This window comes from Solea solea, chromosome 8, assembly GCF_958295425.1.
Source record: "Solea solea chromosome 8, fSolSol10.1, whole genome shotgun sequence".
Classification (NCBI taxonomy): domain Eukaryota; kingdom Metazoa; phylum Chordata; class Actinopteri; order Pleuronectiformes; family Soleidae; genus Solea; species Solea solea.
Genome location: NC_081141.1, coordinates 7,491,763 through 7,512,734, shown reverse-complemented (window position 1 = coordinate 7,512,734; position 20,972 = coordinate 7,491,763). Strand labels below are relative to the sequence as shown.

The 20,972-nt window shown below is 38.8% G+C and overlaps 1 protein-coding gene across 1 annotated transcript in view; it reads left to right on the top strand.

Annotated features, from left to right (window-relative positions):
* Nucleotides 1-20,972, top strand: part of LOC131463752 (protein Niban 2-like) — a 54,063-nt gene that overhangs the window by 5,671 nt on the left and 27,420 nt on the right. Inside the window, exons 2-7 of the mRNA XM_058635752.1 lie at nt 8,383-8,513; nt 9,654-9,782; nt 9,879-9,984; nt 12,536-12,703; nt 15,364-15,479; nt 19,502-19,606. Of these exons, the coding sequence (XP_058491735.1) occupies nt 8,383-8,513; nt 9,654-9,782; nt 9,879-9,984; nt 12,536-12,703; nt 15,364-15,479; nt 19,502-19,606 (755 nt within the window). The remainder of the gene's footprint in view (nt 1-8,382; nt 8,514-9,653; nt 9,783-9,878; nt 9,985-12,535; nt 12,704-15,363; nt 15,480-19,501; nt 19,607-20,972) is intronic.

The following is a 20,972-nucleotide window of genomic DNA, read 5'->3' as shown; positions in this document are numbered from 1 at the left end:
CTTCCTGTACGCTATGCGCACGTCTCCAACTAATACGAATTTTCGGTCTTGAAATGTCTTTCCACTTTCATAACCTTTTCTCTTAATTCCAGTCCTGGAGTTGGACTTCCATTTTTTATTACTTGAAGTTTTTCTGTGAAAGGCCGCCTTGACAAAGGCGATACTATCAAGCTAGCCACAACATCGCTCTCTCAACCTCTCTCAGCACTCTGGGAGGTGTGTCGTGTGTCTGTGGTCTGCAGTTAGACCTGCGGTGTTCGGACTTCACGAAGGCAGAGGATCTTTTGTTTTTGGCGCACCCACTTAAAATCAAACCATGATTGGTCAATTTGCCCATCACTCTCCAACCAAACATATAGCTAGGACTTCTCCGGGATTCCAGAAGTCCGAACCAATGAATGAGCCAGCTAACCGGGCCTAATAGAGACGGACGATTCTGATTGGATAACATGTTTCAGGACAGTAACCCTTTCATTGCTGGTGGGAACGTGACAGTATTGTATTAAATGTATTGTATTTTATATATATATATATATATATATATATATATATATAATTTAATACTTATAATATACTAATATTTTTTAGTCCAGAATTAATGCTGGGCCTTCTCTGAAGGCGTAGAAAGCCCTTCCGGTTCCCCACTGATTCACAGATAACTGATTTGACCGTCTGTTAAAAGAAACAATTCACAGCTATCATGCTGTCATCTAACAGGCAGGCAAAAAACCTTACATTGATTGTTGATAAGAGAACTGTTAGTCTCCAAGCAATGCTATGAGCATGTGTAACCGGTGTAGTTTTGCGGTCTGTGTTGTAGTCTTTGTTTGTTTCTGACACAAGGCAAGTAAAAGAAAACTCCCATCAGCATGTGAAACACATGGAAATGTGCCCACTCTCCCACAGTATGCAGAAGGGCGAGAGGTAATTATTAAATTAAAAGGCAACATGTAGCGACATACATGACATGAGGCAAGTAAAGGAAATCTCCCATCAGCATGTGAAACACAGGGAAATGTGCCCTCCATAAAATAAACATGTACAGCAAATTTAGCATGATAATCTCCATATATGCATAATGACAACGCTAAACAATACGCAAATCACACAAGAACACATCACGTACCTCTCCCACAGTATGCAGCAGCAGAAGGGGAGAGGAGGGCCAGACACACCCTTAAATACCAGGTGGGCACCCCAAAAGTGAACATGGGGGACAGAAAATCACAAAGGTTCCACATGACAACTTGACCTCCTGTGTCCGGGTAAAATATAAAAATAAAAACTTAACATACATTTTGTGTAATTATAACACAAAAAGGCAAAATAAAATAAATATCATAATTCCTTACAAATATACTATAGTAACTGACCCTGTTACACATTCCTCACAACCTTCAGCATGAAGTCATGTTTTAGGGGAGATGTGGACTTGTGGTACAAATGAGAATTGACCAAGATCACATGATTAACCTCTCACTTCCTCTTTGGAAACGGCTACGAGTGCATCTGTGTGCCCCAGTTCAAGTCCAGTGAATGACACCTAAATATAGGAGTACAAAAGCTGCAAAATGTGTATGGTCACCAAAAAGGTTTAGCTAGCTTTTTTAGACAGCAGGCCACTTTGAGGAAAGCACATTTGAATATCTGCTTTACAGAAATAAAATACTTCAAAAGAACCACAAAAGTAAGCAAGTATTTAAATTATTTATAATTTTCTTGCAGTCACATTTCTCAGGATTTTTCTTTTTTAATATTCATGTTTTGTTTCATTAAATACAAGATAAAAGGTTAAAGGCTGACATATGAATGCCTAGACTTAACATGAGGACTTTATCAGCACCACTGTTTCTTTTTATCCTTATTTAAAGAGAAACTGAGCTATTACATATGGTAATCTTCTGGGACAGTTGGAAAAATGTGTTGTGTTAACCAGTATTCAGCTTGACAAAAGCAGAGAAGTTGCAGAACAGAGCTTATTGTCTTTTTTTACTGAGTAATACACCTATTAGTCATTATGACTGATATCTATTGTTAACAAGGGAAACCTTCCTCCCAAGTAAAATAAGGAACAAAAAGTGTTGTGAGGTTTATGTGCTATAATTATAATTTTTCAACTGAGGACCCTGAATACACAACGTTGTTGCTCCTACATTTAGTCAGTGTGCAAGTGACCAGTAAACAGGAAATCCTAATATGGAGTGTTTTCATCCTGGCAATGCCAAATGTGTGAGGTGGATTTCACTCTCTGGGGTTTGCTGGGCTGTGGCACTGACTCACACTTCTTGGTTCAAATGGCAGAAATATTGACTGCAGGGTCCGACGCATGTTTAGGGGCAACAAAACAGTTTATTTGCATTTCTTGACGAGTAACACTAGAAAGACCTGTAACCTGTAAGATGTCCTTGCAACTTTGTTTCCTATGGGTGCCCTTCCAATCAAAATGGGTGCAATTATAAAGTTCCCTACACTACATGACTATGCCTCAAAGGGTGTCCTCAGAGGAAATGATATTCAGTGCTATATAGAAAATGCCCATCTCGTGATAGAAAGTGATGCTGCGCTGTAAAGCAGTGGTCCCCAACCCCCGGGCCAACCCCCTGGTCAATTGGTACCGGGCCGCACAGAAAGAATACATAACTTACTCCTGGCTCGCGTCATCTGGGTCCTCCGTTACTGGCTGCTGCTCAATTAACAGGCGGGACTTCACATTTGTACACGTGTCCTTTGCTCAGCGGGCAGCATCCACAACTGTTTGATGGACTTGGCCATTTTTTCCCCCAACTGGTGCGCATGCCGTTGACGCACGGCTGCGCCCTGTGCAGTATCGTTGGCGCGATGTTACGAGGACGCTTCACGTTTATTATTATTTAGAAAATACCAGTTTTTATGCCGGTATCATTTTATTTTGTTGTATTTATCCACCAGACATTAAAGGCTGGTCCGTGCAAATATTGTCTGACATTAAAGGCGACATAGAATGCTTGTATCACACATATATGTTAGTTATGGAGGTCTACTTACATATATTAACTTGTTTTCACGGTTAAAAACCTCATAATCGCTGCAAACGAGCCGATCAAAATATCTCCTCACTGACGCTCTCGTCAGCCGCGCTGTTTCAGACCAAAACCACACCCCCAGAATGTGGACTGTGTTGTGATTGGCCAGCCAACGAGAGCTTTCCCACTGTCCTGCGATTGGCCAGGTACCTGGAAGTGACAGTAATACGTAATAGATAGGCCAGCTCTCAGATACACAGCTGATATACATACACATGATATAATAACATAATAATATAATTTTAATTTTCAGCTGTGTCCAGCTAAAAGCAGCCCTCCGGTTTTAGAAAGAAATCCCTTGTCCTCTACTCAGAATTTTAATATATACTGTACATTAAGTTACATATCTTTTTTCATTTGCTGTAAGCAAGCACACACAATCATTACTGTTTTGCATAGTGCACCTTTAATATTGTGGCTGATCAGTATATGCTGCGTCAATTCTACATGTGTTATTGGTAAAGTTGATATCACTATTGCTGTCAGTTGTAAATATGTCAAGTACTTTTGGATTTCATTTGGGATTTTGTTACTGTTCATGTCATGCCCAGTAATTCAGCTTTAGTCCTAATTTTAACTAACTCTTTGCTCTAGTTGTTGCTCCACTACATTGAGAGCTCGTTGCTGAGTGTTTGTTTGTTGGATCGTTGTTGAGCCGGGAGTAAAGTTTCAGTGATGTTGAACGGGCTGCACAATATTTGGAAAAAACTGACATTGCAATTTAATTTTTTTGCGATGCATATTGTGATATGGAAAAAAAATTGAATTCTAACCAGATGACTTGAATAGCTCGATTTGGAAAGAATTAGGTTTGAGTCACCAAAGTCAATGATCTAACATGTCATACTGTTAAATAAAAGAGCTCATCTGTGAACAAACAAGATTGCTGGAAAAAAAGTGTTGAATTGTAAAATAAAGAGGAGAATACAAACCTGTTTTTACTTGAATAAACAAAACAGATCAATGATTGTTCCACACCACAGTCGGCTCTGCACTGCGCTCTCTCTCTCTCTCTCTGTGGATCTCACACATAAGGCAGAATTGTGCATTTCCTTCTCAGAAAGTATTATTGTTTATGACAGAAAGTCGGTCGATTTGTCGCCTTTTGCTTTGTAAAATATACATTTTGTAAATTTGGGTTTGAAGTTGTAAACTCGTACACTGGCTTTTTGAAATCAAACAAGCACTAAAGACACAGAGAATAGCACTTAAGACACCAAAGACAAATCATTAACAACACTGACCTTCTAAACGAATGTATCTACACAAACAGGCATGCATGCACGTGTGTGTGTGTGTGTGTGTGTCAGCTAGTGACAGCGTGGGAAACAGGAAGTTGGAAATGTAAACCTTAAGAAGTAAGGGGGATAAGGAAGTGGAACTTACTCTGAGTAAGTTGATTGAACTAAAGCTGATCAGCTGTTCTGAAACTGAAAACTCAGAGTTTGACAGCTCACAGTTGGCCAACCTAGAGTTAAGGTTTTAACTCAGAGTTTGTTGAACCTGCTTTCTGAAACAGGCCCCAGGAAAGTCTGTCTCTAAACAAAGGGGAGCAAGTGGATGGATAGGGATTTCCTTCTGAGTTTGCAGGTGGTGGCTGTGTGGCTTGCAGCGGGACACAGCTGAGTTGACTGGGGTAGGAGTGCTTTCGATCCCCCACTTCCTTTTCTACAGGAACGTTAGAGTAACTCTGGCCACGAGTTTTCTCTAGTGGTTCCACAAAAACGACGACAAAGAATAACAGGAACAACAAGGGAAAAATCTTCAACTTGGCCAGTGAGAATGAGATTGATACGCCGTGGGTGCTGGTACCTCCTTATACCTTAGTGGTTAGGTGTGGAAGGGGTGTTCTGATGTGTTTCCAAGGTTTATATTGTCTCGGCCGGTGGGTGGAGTGTCCCGTTCCCGCAGTTCGTGTGAAGTGTTGCCTTCTGCTGATGTCATGTATTGCAGTGGCTTTTGGGAGAGGAGTCCTAATACCTTAGACCCTCTGGTGGGATAGGTATTTCCTTTGTCCTCCTGTACCATGTGGTCAGGCTTGTTTGATCATAGTCTTACACACGGCCCTACAGTAAGGCCTCAGCAAGGCCTCAGCAGTTCATAATAGCTGGGCCCCCAACACTGAATTACACTGAACCACACTGTGGAGTGGCTCAGTGGTTAAGACCGGTACCCTGTGTGCGAAAAACATCATGTTGCTTTGGATAAAAGCGTCTGCTAAATGACATGTAATGTCATTAGCGTATTGAAACAGATGTGCAAATTTGGCAGAATTGTGGGGATTGTTCATATACTGCACTGCACAGCACTGGTGGTCCATTTGAAAAGCCTGAGGCAGAGCACTAAACTTCCCTGTATTCTTATTTGCACACACAATGTTGTTTGACCAATGTTGGAACTAAAAATCCTGCCCTGCCTCTAATTTAGCTAAGTTTACATCTAACTAAATTTGTTCTCTGAGTATTACTCCAGGTCCTTCACTCAAATGCTGATGGCTGCCCCTCTTGCCTCAGCTGTGATGGGAACACCGTGTAAATTTGTGAGTCACCTAATGGGTCCATCTCAGTGGAATGTTTTTGTTAAGGCACAGTGGGTGTATGCATTCGTGTGTGTGTGTGTGTGTGTGTGTGTGTGTGTGTGTGTCTGTGTCTGTAGTGGGGGATGGGGGCTGTCTGTAGCTGGTCTATTAAACGGCAGTCTGTTCTTGGTTTGCGCCCTCTATGATCAAGACGTGCTGAAACTGGTAAAGTGACATCCATGCAAGCTGCCATATAAACGAATAGCTGCATCAGTAGCACAGCAGTGTAAGACAGCACCATGTAGTTATTAGGACTGATAGCTTGCCTCAGCACTGCAGAATCTGGATAATTAGTCTGGTTGCCAGCTGAAGCACAACAAAGTCAGCTAGACTAACAGCAGCAACAGCAGCTCACACTCATCTACTGTATGTTCTTTCAACCTTTTGAGAAGGGAATCATTTGTTTCTAATGTATATCCATTTATGCTATTTTACTGTATAATGTATAATGGTTGGTTACTTTACAGATTAACTCTGTTGGTAACTCTTCTGTCATTTGGAGCAAAAATGTGGAGCATCAGACATGTAATCTTATTCATTGGTGGAAAACCCTGGTGTTAGGGGAAACAATGTAATTGGTTATGAAATTTTAATATTGATGATTAATTTTGGAATAAGTATTTCTATTTTTTTAATCAAAATTAAAGTGGGGCACCACTCCTCCCAATCAGTTCTGAATGAACCATCACATCACAACCTTTCAGATCAGTCTCAAATTATTATTGTTATTCTTCTTATTGTTATTATTGTTGTTGTTATTATTATTATTTGGGTTTATGACAGAAAATTGATAGATTTGTCGCTATTCGCTTTGTAAATAGCGACCCCTGTCACAATCAAACAAGCACAAACGACACAGAGAATAGCACTTTAGACACAACAGGGTCTGGATTTAACCATCATTACATTACATTACATTACATGTCATTTAGCAGACGCTTTTATCCAAAGCGACTTACAATAAGTAATTCATAATTAATACTAAAAATCAATAACAACACTCTTAACTTCTCTACCTACACAAACGGGCACCTAGGTGTGTGTGTATATGTGTGGGGGTGTGTGTGTTTGTGTGAGTGGGTGTGTACCTGTCAGCTAGTGACAGCGTGGGAAACAGGAAGTTGGGAATGTAAACATGAAGAAGGAGGGGGGAAAAGGAAGTGGAAGAGGAGTCTCCTTGACAACCACTGACTGGGAGACTGGGGCCGTTTCTCAGTATCCATACTTGTGCGTACTTGTCCGTACTTGCGTACTCCCGTACTTGTGAAAACGACATCTGCCTCAGTCCGAATTCTGTTATGTAAGTATGTGAGCAGCAAGTATGGTTCTTAAACCTGGAAGTGTTCTCGCTCCACCCGTTTTACCAAGTATGCATCAGGTGGTGACTTATGCATACTTGGGAAAGCCATGTATCCCACAATGCATTTCGGCAGAACATAGCAGCAGATAATACAACCTGAAATAAATATTTTTCTCTGTCCCGGAACGCAGTTTTAAGATCATTTAAGGTGGGAAATTAGTCATTTAGAATTCAAACCTGTGGTTTGTGTGATAAGATATGACGTATTTATAGTTTGGCAGTCGGAGGTGATCAGCTCCTCCTCTGTGGACGCTCGCTGCTCACAGTGCCCGGCGCAGAGCAGCGTTACTTCGGCCTGTCCTGATGAAATGATCCGCTGGCTCAGACGTCTGTCATTAGATGCTTGGTGTGATCCATAGATTTGTGGTTGACGTGTTGTTTTTAATGTAAATGTTTGACCTGACAGTTTGAAAGTTTCTATATTATTAATGTTTTATTTATTTTAACTTTGAATTTTAGATTTATATTAAAGTCGTGTATGTGAAAATAATAATATATATGCATTTATTAAAAGTATTTCATATGTTCATTTATCAACATTGTAGGTGGCAGTAATGAGGCTTAAGCACTTGGTGCCACCCGCAATTCAAACAGTAGAACAAGGAAGTACGCTGCTGTTCCAATTGAAGAATCATACTTTGTACTCCAGAAGTACTTTTCAAGTGCGTACTTCCCAAGTACGCAAGTACATCCTTGAGTATTGAGAAAGGGCCTGGGTCTCACTGACTGGGTTTCTAACTTTTGATTTACACATCTGCATAACTTTTTGTGGAAAACAAATCAGACTAAATGATGACGACTATTTGTCTTAAGTTTGTGAAAAGTACTATATATTAGTTTTGGTCAACAAGGTCCATAAATGCTACGACTTTGTTTGTTTGAGCCGTTTTAGTCTTTTTCACTCTGTCACCTAGTGTTGTAAAATAATGTTTCAAATCCTGTAACGTTCAGCAACATTTTCTGCTCTGAGATGCTTGGGTCCACTGGAGCTGCTGCACACACTCTCACACTACTACTGGTCTACTCACGTTTGTGGTGATGAAAGTCCACAAACTTTGTGTTTGTACAGAATATAAACATACAATAAATGCACCAGTATTAAACTTTCTGTCCAACAAACATGTACACAAGCGAACAAGAAAAAAACATTTATAATTGTCTAACATAAAGAATAATGTGTGACGAGGCGAAACTCTGCTCTTGCTTTACAGGGACTTCAGATTTAGACTTTTAGACTTTAAGATTTACAAACACTGTCCACTTATTGGATACAATGATTGAATATGAAAAGTGCTTAATATAACTTTGTGAACCATTTCTGGATTGTTTTTGTAACTACATTCTCAACTCTCTCTGTGTCTCTGTGATTGTTTGTGTTACAGCTCGTACTGGGGCAGTTATAAGAGAGTTTGAGTGTCTGCATGCGCAGCAGTATTCAGTGGCTCTCTTCAACAAAATTCGCTTTGACATAGAAGGAGGAGGAGGCCCGCAGCCCCAGCTACTACATCGCAAGGTAAAGCATTACCAGCAGGATACATTGGTAACCCATTACTGCCACAAAGAAGTAAATTGTCAAAGTACAAAATGCTGGGAGTAGAGTAAAACATGCTGACTTTAAGATATTGGACAAGTTAAGACTTAAAGCAATTGTTTAGGCTTTTTAAAGTGTTTTTTTTAAGGGGGGGCGGTGCTAGCAGTTGGTGTTAACTAGTTGGTGTTTTCCATACAGCTTAGAGCCTGCATGGGAGAGGCAGAATCATGTTCAGTGAAAACGTGGCAGAATTTCAAAGATTATATACATATACAGTATATATATGTGTGTGTATATATATATACATGTGTGTATATATATATATGTGTGTATATATATATATATATATATATATACATGTGTGTGTATATATATATGGCCCTTTTGTAGTCACCTAGTAGTCATTTGTAGTCACCTAGACTACACCACTGCTATACTGCTGCTGTGTACAGGAATATCTGGATTAGAGCCAGAGGCGTAGACCTGCCCCTTGTTTCTTTGATTGGTTTTGACCACAATGTCATTCTTCCTTGAGTGTTGGTTCAAGCAAGTGCGAATAGAGAGCACAGGCTTTGTAGACAGACATTAGTGAAGATCAAAGTCCAAGGTAATGTAGTCGCACTCAAAAGAGTTTTGGTCGCATTCTCAAGCCCTACATTGACACAAGAACCACTGTATTAAATACTACTAAATGCACTATGAAGTGATCAGTGGACAATCTTGTAATATTAGGAATCAGTTTGATAAAGACACTATGCTTTTACTTGCTCAATATGTCTTTTGCCCCTTTTCTGACTCTGACTGCTCTCTCTATGCTTGTGTGACTTGCTGTTTAATGTTAGTGTTATCTTACTTCTCAACTTTTTAACTAATTTGGCTAAAGCACTTGGCCTTGAAATTAAAAAAATATATAATACTTAATATCCCAACAGGTGTTCAGTAGTATCTCTAGTGTCTAAGTAAACACAATGATAGGTAGGTAGTTCTGAAATGGTCTGTGTGTTATTAAATGAAAAACATTTGATTCTCTAGTCTTTCATGAAATATCTATTTCAAGGTAAGCAAAGCTCTGGCTTTGCTTAGAAAATTGTCACTAAATCTGAAATGTTTTGTGTTCCACAGATCCCTCTGGAAAACAAATCCATCTTCTCTGGCTCACTCTTTCATTACCTCGAGGAGAACAAGAAATGGAGGAACCGTTTTCTTTTTATCCCAGACTCCTACATCATCAAATTTTATGACAACAAATTGGTGAGAGGAAATGCTGTTCTTGCTTTCTTTTTTATTTTTAAATATGAAGTTAAATTGATTTGCTGCTGCACATTTTACCTCTGTCTTAAAAACCAGTCCCACGACAAAGGCATCAGTCCCAAAGGAACCATCAACTGTGCTGGCTACAAAGTGTTGACATCCATGGAGCAGTACCTGGATCTGATTAACAACAGCCTGCCTGGTGAGGAGGGGGGAGAGAGGGTGCAGAGTCTGCAGAATCATTTCATGCTGATAAATACATACCATTTATCTATTTTACTTTTTTCATGTCCAAAAGCAGGAGTATTCAACTAAAATTTCTACATTGCAAGTAAAAGAAAATGGGACCAAATTAATAATTCTCAATGAATAAAATAAATAAAAACTGCCTCTTTTTTTAAAAAACAAACAAAAACAAAACAAAAAACAGAGCTTTCAGCAATTCCCTTTCTCTTCACATTTCCAACACAATGAACACAACAACGTCATACATGAGTCTGGTAGATCTGCCATACTGTCCTTTCACTTGGGACTGCTGTGGATATGTTTCCTCAAAGGATCCGTGTTTGGTCTCGTACTGAAGCTTAACATTCCCACTTTTGATCAATACCACAAAATGGTAATAGACCATGTTTCGCACACAGGTTTGGTACTTACTGTTGGAAGAATAAACATATATTGGTCCGTCCTTTCACTTTTAAACGCCCTTTTTTTGTATCAACTCTCTTTACTTTCGAGTTAACCACGTCTTCTCATTCCTACATCTCTCTTCAGTAAACAATCGATATGATTGGCTCATTTGTACGGAAGAGTATTAGGGCCACACAGGAAAAACGTTTTTAAGTTCTTTAAACTCAGAATTCTGACTTTAATTACCTTAGAATAAAGTCAGAATTTTGAGAATAAAGTCAGAAATTCTGAGTTTAAAATCTCCACTTTAGCCCCCCCAACTCAGACACTAGGAATCCCCCCCTCTCCAAAGACAATGCATGCTACGGTACATTAACATACCCACAACATACAATCCCTGTCAATGCATTACATTAATGCTGACCACTGGACTGCCATTGTACAGTGTACTGTACTGTATTAATATTGTATTTAATATTGTTTTAATTTAATTTAATTTAATTTAATTTAATTTAATTTAATTTAATTTAATTTAATTTAATTTAATTTAATTTAATTTAATTTAATATAGTGTGCAATTTATATATTTCTTTTTTTAATTGTATTTTTGGCACCAATTTCACCACAGCAAATGTGCTGTATCAATTCAAGCATACAGTACGTGGCAATAAACCTGTTTCTCATTCTGATACTGTGAGACTTTGCTCGGCCTATTTAAACCACTGTATTTAAACTTAGGTGATAATGGTGTTCCTTCGAGAGCTCAATATTTTCTCAGGAGGTTCTTGGTATAAAAACCAGTCAAAAGTTTGGACACACCTTTCCATTTACTTGAATGAGGAAAACTCTGGCCAGTTTTTGACTGGTAGTGTACATAATAAATTCACGGGTGTGGGCAGGTGTGAAAATTAACTAATAGCAGGCAGGCAGTAGGTGGTCAAAAAATATATTCGTTTTTCATAATAAAACAAATGTGCATTATAAAATAAATCACTCTTATCAAGTCAAAGTTACTTTTATTTTGAAAGTCAAATGTCGCCAGCATCAACAAAGGGAAAAAATGACAGCTTGCGCGCTCACTGCACGGCTCTATTGCATTGCTATGTGCAATGAATGTGGAATACTGGTGCGGTCTGTCCTGGGTATGACATTAAACTGCATCCAGGCGGAGTGGGATCAAGGCACCCCAACCTGAAACCTATAAAAAGCGCACATGTGACCGTTACATGTGACCACCCTGCCCTGCTCGAAATGTCCCCGGCTCTTCTACAATGCCTTGGGCCTGAGCAGCCACACCAGACATCAGCATTTGTTATAGTATTTTGTGAGCACTTTGTTTTGGTTTTTTTTCTTTACATTTTGTGTTTTTTATTGTGGGCCGTGGTTAATTGGAATTTGCAAGTAAAAATGAGGCATGTCAGTATGAGTGCAACTTTTATACTGCTCTGTAATCAACAAAATACCAGAGCTCTTCAGTATGAAGCTGCACATTAATCGGTTGTGCAAGTATTTCACTTTTTTTTCTTAAATGAATGGCTTTCAGAGAACTGAAATGGTAGAGCTCTTTTACTTTGAAACTGAACAGGAAGTGTTGGACTTTTATTTCTGCTTATTTCTGTATGTATTTAATGTCTATATTTTTTATAGCCATTAAAACTAATTGACCTTGACTGCTCTTCAGGATGTTGTTTGGGTTTCATCTTTCAACAAGTAACTGCCGAAGACTAAATTTACCTTAACTAACGATTATTTTCATAATTTATTTATCTGTTGATTATTATTTCAATTATTCAAGTAATCATTTAGTCCTTAAAATGTCAGAAAGTATTGAAGTGTTCACCTTTTAACCTTGAAATGATGTTTTCAAATGCATTGTTTTTGTTCACAAACCAAGCTTATTCAGTCTTGTTTTATGAAGGAAAGAAAGTGAAGGCAAATAAATATTTACTTTTAAGTAGCTAAAAATATCTGAGATCTTGTTTTAATTATAAAAAAAATCATACCAATTAATAGATTTGTTGAAAATGTATCACAATCAATTAATTATTAATCAATTAATCATTGTAGCCCTATTCAAATGCACAAAGACATTCTAACTATACTGCATGTATCTTTTTTCCCAGATGTAAAAGCTAAGGAAGGAAGTTCTCCTTTCCTGAAGTTAGCCAGTCGCTTCCCACTGATCCTGTGGCATCCTTATGCCCGTCACTACTACTTCTGTATGGCCACAGAGAAGGAGCACGAGAAGTGGCATGCTGTTCTTCAGGACTGTGTCAGGCATGCTAATGATGGTGAGTCCCTCCCGCTTACCGACCATAAAAATTTACTCCTGAATAATAGATGAACTGAGCCTCATTCTGAAAGAAATTGCAAAAAAACAAAACACATTCACGACTTGCTCACAATGCTCTGCAAAATAGTAATAAAAAATATTACAAGTAATATAACATTATAAATAATTTATAATGCAGAAAGTGTGTGTCTTGTGTGACAAACAAGATTTTTACCTTTTGTTGATACACTTTTGATACTTTTGTTGTCTGTACACAAAATTGGTATGGCCTCCTACTTTATTTAACGATTTCAAATATAAAACTGTATGAGGGTTTACATTTTCATGATGCCACAGGGCCCCCAAGTTGTTGAACTTGGTCTTGCATTGCACTTGAGGACGAAGTTATTAGCCCCCCATGAAAATTTTATTGTTTTAAAAGCATTGTGCTGTTAATCTGAGCAAATCATTTTTAACACAGCTTTCTCAAACATCCTAGTTTTATTTTGGATGTTTCCATTACTTGACTTTGCACACAGAAATTACATTATTTCACACAAACCAAAACTACCAGGGTCAAAATGATTAGCCCCCTTAAGAACTGACCTTCTTATTGAGCCATAGCACAAACCACTGTCGTGCAATGATGTGCTTAACTTTGTAATGCTCAAAACCTTTAAAATCAAATCAGTTTAGACTTGAGAAAGAGGATTGTTGATGCTCACAAAGCAGGAGAATGATATACAGAGATATCACAGCGTTTCTAAGTGTCAAGAACTGGAGTGAGAAGCATCATCATGAAATTCAAAGAGAGCCATACATTACAGAACAAGCCTGGCAGAGGACTGGAAAGAAAACTGGTGAGAGATGTGTCTAAAGAGCCCAGAACAATTGCCTAGACACTAGTGAATGACTTAGCCAAGTCAGGAATTGTAGTCCAAGAAGACAATTACTAGAGCTCTGCACAGAAATGGACTGCAGGGGTGCATACAAAGAAAACCTTGAACGAAAACCTCCAGAATTCTGCAACAAAACTGGATTTGGGTCATCTCTTTGTCTTCCAACACGACAGCGGGGCAAAACATACGTCACTCCTGGTGAAGAACTACCTCCAGAAGACCTGAAGAAGAAGGTCCATGCCAGAAGGCCATCAGATCTGGAGGAGCTTAACTGAGAGATTTGCCAAAGGAGAATTCATCAGGAGACGTGTCAGAGACTTGTTAAACTATAACAAATGTCTACAGGCTGTTATCCAGCTAACAAGAGACACAATTGCCTATTAGCATCAGGGGGGGGCAATAATTTTGACCCTGGTAGTTTTTGTTTTTTGTGGATAATTTAATTGATTTGTGCAAAGTCAAATAATGGAAGCATCCAAAATAAAACTAGGATGTTTGAAAAGGCTAACGCCACTTGGGAAATACTTTTAAAACAATGACATTTTCAGAGGGGGTGGATAATAATTGTGAAGGTGTGCATCATTATACTCTGACTGAACCCTCTGTGTGAGAAAGACTTTTGGACACACAAAATTGGTTTGAAAAAAAAATGCAGTTATTGATAGTGTCTCCTAACTTTTCTGGAATTTCTGCTTTGTATATGTTTAATGGTTTTACGCACAGCACATTATCAAGTAAAGCTAAGATTTTTTTTAAATGTCTGTTCCTGAGCATAAAGGATGCATACCTACTTAAATTAATTCATACATGCAAATACACATGAATACATGCACGTTTGCGGTTTAGCCATCAGAATACAGCACACACGCCTCTGCTTAGTCATCCTGTTTTGAAGACTAAAAAAAGGGAATTTAATTTTTGTCATGAATGAAAGTGCAGCTATGGTTGCAAGTCAGAGTCAGAGAAAACTAGTGTGGTTCACTTAGTGTGGCTTCTGTAATCATATGTCCCAACCTGGAATGAGGTAAGATGTTCAGTGATACAGATACGCTGCATCCAGTGTGGTTAACTTAGTCATAGTAATAAAAAGTGAATTGAAAAGACACTCACATCCATAACAATGGAAAGTTTTATTTTTCAATGCCCCAAATATACAAAAGTTTAGTGTTGCAACCATTGTCAAATAAGTTCAAATAAAGCAGATTAAGCATGTCAGCTCAACATGACTCTGTATTTCTCATCATAGCAGTGTCTTCTTGTGAGAATACACACTGTAATTTTGTGTAATTAATTTAATAATAGTATGAACTGCCCTTGGTCTGTTATGTAGCCCTAGTTTGCACCTGCTTTCACATGAGATCGCATCGGTCTAAGGCCAGTGATATATTTGCTGCTTGGCTACATATTCTCATATGCACCCAGAAATAAGTGCAGGTGTTCATTCTGTCTTGTGCATATTACTGGAGTATTCCTCTAGGGTGCCCATAACAAAACTCCTGCACCTTTATAGATCATATATATGGCCCTATATGAGTAGCTATCAGCAATTATATCTCTGGCATATTTAAGCCGTGAGAGTGTGACTGTGAACCAGTGTGAAGAACTCTTTGAGACTAAAACTAAAGCAGCTACATGGGATGAAGCCATCATTATTTTTAAGTATATTATATCAGAAATATTATCTGACACTGGCATTGACATGTTTGTAATATTTTGATTTTGAAGTTTCTTTTTGTATTGAGATGCTAACTGCTGACCCCTTCTAATGTATTCATCTCAGGTTTGGCAGAGGAGAATAAAGTCCAAACACCGGCCTTCACTGATGCTGTACGACTCTACCGCCAAGCTCAAGGCCACTATGGCACCTGGGAAATGATGTGTGGCGTACCATCACAGGTGAGCAAGGAAAGAGCGAGATGTCATCAGTCTCCTGGGATCTACCCTTTAGGATCAGGGGCCTTATTTATAAAACTGTGCATAGGTATATTTGTTGGCATATGTACGAAATAAAGAAAGTGCTTGCAAAAATAAATATTCGGAATTATAAAACCATGCACATCCCACTCTAGTTTATCTTTATAAATCACAATTAACTCGTAATGTGGTGCAGCTTTTGTGGGCTTTAGGTAACACCCATAACTGACCATAAATAGTCAGAAAAATTCCCCAGATTAATATTCATTGATGGGAAGTGACTGGAAAATCATGGCAAACAGAGGAAAGCAGAGGAAGTTCACACAATCAGAAATCAAAGCATAAAAAATATTTTGTACTGTGTCATCATCACTAATGTCAGAAAAGATGTTTTAGAGTGACAGAATGTCACTTAAGTCTTGCTCCTCAGGGGAAAATAGCGAGTAGGCTATCCACCGTTGTTATAGGTATCCGGTTCAAGGGGTTAGACATTGTTAGACAGTGGGTTGTTCACATTTGATTTGTGCATTCAGTAATCGCCATATGTATAAGCCAGACAGTGCGTGGAAGTCTGAACCGGCTCACAAAAGTGTTTGAAAAAACACTCTGACAACCTCTAAAGCTTCCCTCTCCCTCACCTTTATCCTCTATTAGAGTCAAAAACTGTTTTGCTTAGTTTGCTTTTAGTGGTAACGGTGCTTTTGGGGTGGCTGGAGGAAACGACTAACTGACATTCGCAGCAGGATGCACACGCTGACTTACATCCGCCCGAATGCCCGGCCAGTAAAATCGGGCCATGATCCGGTTCAGTGTTTTATCATATCCCAGGTGACCCGCCATGGGGTTGTGATGAGCCGCCTGGAAAATTGTTTCCCAATGGCTTTTCGGTAACAACAATTGAATGAGCTTTTCTCCTGGCCGAGCGTCACGACTCGCTCTGTATAACCTGTCCCTAATGACAGCAAAGTAGGGGTGAGTGAGTGCTGTGTTAGGGTGAACCTGGCTGCCCACACCACCAGCACACCTGCCCTGGCGTCTTAGGAGCCCCCCGGGGTGCTCGGTGATCAGACACCTAGGCTGGGCCCTGTGGAACAGAAGGCATAGGGTTATTAAAGGGCCGGAGCAGTGCATGCTCACAGTGTGAGTGTGTGTGTGTGGTGCAGGCGCCTATGTGGCTTTCGCTGGGAATCTCTTCCTCGGGGCTGGAGTGGGACGGGCCGCAGGAATCGCCGCTGGCCTGGCCTCCTCCCTCATGCTCCTCTGCAAGGATGATCGCTGATTCGATGTTTGGGGGGCGGTGGCACTGGACCCAATTGGCTGTGGACGAGGGTAACCCTGCGATTAACTGCTCCACCTGCCCAATGACGTCCTCAGCGGAGTGGGTCCCCGGCTGGAGCCAGCACCTCGTGGCCGGCTTCTTCAAAAGAGAGCCCCCTGAACCACCGCCAGCGTTCCTCCGGCGTACTGCCGAGCCGATCCATGATGGCTCTCCTCAGCTGGGCGAAGTTTGCGCCGGTGAGCAGGGGAAGAAGCCAGACCACCAACTCCTCCTCCCGCCAGCCACACGCCTCGCTCTTGAAAATATCCAGGTACGCCTCTGGATCATCCTCCGTGGTCATTCGTTGTAGGGCAACGGGCGGAGACAAGCCCCGACTGGGGTCCGGATCGGCAGCCGTCTCCGCTCTGCTTCTCTCTCACTGGACCCAGCCTACTGCAAGAGACCAGAACCAGGTTACGAGCGTGCTTATATAACTGACTGATTACCTGATTCCGTCCAGCTGTCTTATCACCGGCTGATGCACTCCTCCCTCTCTTCCAGCAGCCGCTGCTCTAACCACACCCCACTGCCACAGTCGGCTTTTGTCCACCCAGGAGTTTGACAGGCGACCACTTCCTCCTGGGATGACAGGCTGGCTCTTCTACAACTCGCAACAAAAGATTCATAACCTCCTCAAACACCAGCCTCATCAGATCAGCCACATAGTCTATACAATATTACATTCAAAACAAATATTCAGTCACAAATGAATTCAGTCACTTTATTTATTTATTTATTTGTTTGTTTACCAAGATTTTAAAAAACATTCTTTGTAATGTTTGTAATATTTCTTAGCAAAACATTTTTTTTGGTGAGACTATGATCTGACACCATGAAGCAGGTTGGCCAACAGCTGTTGTATTTTTATTGTGATGCATGGTCACAAGGTACACCCTATGTATACATGAAGATACAGATCAATGAGCCAGTACTTCTTATGGTTCTAAAGGTTATGATGCCACATGCAGGAACAAGACATTTCACTGCACATTGTACTGTGTATGATTGCTTATGTGACAAATAAAACTCTTATCTTACATAAGTTACTTTGTCAAATTCTGTTACAGAGTTGATTACTGTGTATTTATTCATTCAACATACTTTATCCTTGTGTGTATTTGTACATATATACATACTTTTTTCTTAGATCTTATATTTTATACCATATTGTTATTGTTTTGCACAGTAAGAGGTGTGGTCACATTTGAATTTCATTGCTTCTGTATTATACTTGTACAGGGAAAGAAAAAAGAAACACCCAAAAGCAATATAAGTTTAAGTTTCCATTCTACCCCTGCTCTAAGAAAAAATAATTTTTATTCCTTGTACACATCATACACCACCATGAACTTCATATTCTCTATTACGCCAATGACACACAACTCTACATCTCCACCAAATCCATCACCCACGTCATTCTCTCAACCATCACAAACTGCCTGACTGACATCAAAATCTGGATTGACAATAACTTTCTGAAACTCCATGGCAATAAAACAGAACTCATCATTAGACTCAAAGCTCTTCTACCCTCTGCACAGGAATTCTCCCCCTCCCGTTGATGGTCGTAATGTCACTCCCTTCCCCCTCTCCCAGGACATCATTCTTCCATGAAACATTGACTCCGCACCTCCTTCTCTTCACTGCAGAAATACTTATCTCTGCCTTCCTGGCCTTCCCTCTACTGACATCCCAGAACTACAATACATAAAAAATTCAGCTGCCCAGTTACTCACCACCACTTGTTCCAGAGACCACATTACCCCCATCCTCCAACGGCTCCACTGGCTCCCTGTGCTAGTGGAGCTGTGCCGAGCCTTCGTCGCTGCTGCCCCATATCCTCTCGAATTCCCTCCCGCAACACATCAGAAACTCATAAGACTTTTAAATCACAGATCACGAGCCACCTCTTCAAACTGACATTCTCATTGCTTCAAGAGTCATTATTTAATTTATTGTTTTTTGTTTAGCATCTTTGAGTGTCCAGAAAAGTGCTTTAGAAATCAGATTGTTTTATTATTATATAATATATAATAATAAATTAAATATTGAATATTATATTATATAATATGTAAATATGTATGTATGTATATATGTATATACATGTTTATTTATATGTATGTATATATATTCATACATATATATATATATATATATATATATATATATATATATATATTATAATATATTATAATAATATAATAATGACATAATTATAACATATGAGTGTTGGAGGTCACCTGTGTGTTGAGTTTTTTTTCTGAGTGTTGATCTTTTTGGAAGAAAGCTCAGTTTATGTTTGGTGTCTTAGTTCTTCTCTGTCGAGTGATGTTTTCTCCGGGTTAATGTATATGGCTTCTTTCACTCCACATTCAAACATCTGTCAGAATATTACAAGTAGACATAGTAATGAAAAGCAAATGCGATATAAACAACATGTGTAATATCTGTGTATCTCATGGTAAAAGGTATCATATACTTAAAGACCCATGGTCCAATTTTTCAGTATAGTTCTATATCTTTTTTGTGGGGTAGTGTACATCTATTGTAATAGTTGTAATGCATTCATTTGTGAAGAGAAACTGTGACTACAAGGTAAAAAAAGAAATTGAATTAGTTGATTTTGATGTTTGTGATTTTGTGAATTTTATCTTTAAAATTGAGCATTGTCATGCTTTATGTGCAGATTCTGTCTAACCTGGTAATGGAGGGCCTGCTTCCTGATCTGAGGGAGCTCATATCCCCCCGCCTCAAAGGCAAACTGCATGACAGGCAGAGGAACTGGATGCTGGTGAGAAACTGACACCATGCACAGCACAGGTTTAGGGCAATACCAGTGAATACATGTTTTCATAACTCAAAAGATAAAGATTATACATTTTTAATATATTTGAATGTTATGTTAATACCGGTTTATCTACACGAGTACTTTATAGAGCTGGTCAAATGTTAATGTTAATTCTCAACATTTTGCCCTTATCCTCAACACAAAAACTATATTTATATGTATCCTTTGATTTAGTTAAACTTTTTTTTTTTTTTTTTAAATTTTCAATACAACAAAATTGAACAAAAACACTATACTTTTACTTTTCTTCTGACCAGTTCAGTTTTTGACCATAGGTATATGCCATATGTCATCTCAAAATAAAGCCAGTGTAAATCATATAAATGCATATTAATTGTAACTGTATTGTCTCTAATATTTAGGATATCAATTATGGTAGCTTTTATATTTTAAATAATATATTTATGAACTTATTTGAATGCACATTTGTGTACATTCAAATAAGTTAAACCAAGTTTAGTTCCTCTTTAAAATGATAGATCAGGTGTTTTTGAAGTGTAGTTGTATGAGGGATTGACACACAGTTTGTGCAATCTGCACCTAGAGCCCAACAGGTTTAAAAAGCTCTTCCAATAAAAACGTAATCCTGTTTAAATCTGTGGGCAATGGTAGCTCAGAGGTAGAACATGTTTTCTTTCAACTCAAAGGTTATGGGTTCGACTCCGCTAATCCGCTAGTCTACATGCTAATGTGTCCTTGGGCAAGGCACTTAACCCCACATTGCTGTGTGAATAGGTATGAAAGATGATTGATAGAAAATGCGCAGCACATATATGCGCAGCTGTGAGTGAATGTGAATGGGTGAATAGCAAAAACTGTAGTGTAAAGCAGCTTTGAGTGGTCATCAAGACTAGAAAAACACTATATTAATATAGACCATTTGAAGCTATGGTATTTTAAGAATAAAATAACTGAAGTTTGGTAATTGGTTCAGTATTTGTCACAAAACAACAACATTTTAACTTACTTATGGGAGCGATGGATCAACAACTCCTGTGTGTTGTGATCTAAAATTGCTAATTTTCACATCTATTGTACTGCTTGTGCCTGTCCCAACCCCGGAGAAAAAGGCATGGTTGTCAGAAAAGGCGTTCAAATTTGATTTGTTGTTTGGTCCATAAAATTTTCATCGATGTTTGTTTGCTTGTTTTAATTATCAAAGAAAACTTCAACCAATTAATAATTATTATAGTTATAGTTAGTATTATTATTATTATTATTATAATAACAATAATAATAGTAATAATAACAATATTATTATTAGTGTTGTTGCTGTTAATAATAATAATAATATTATTATTATTATTAA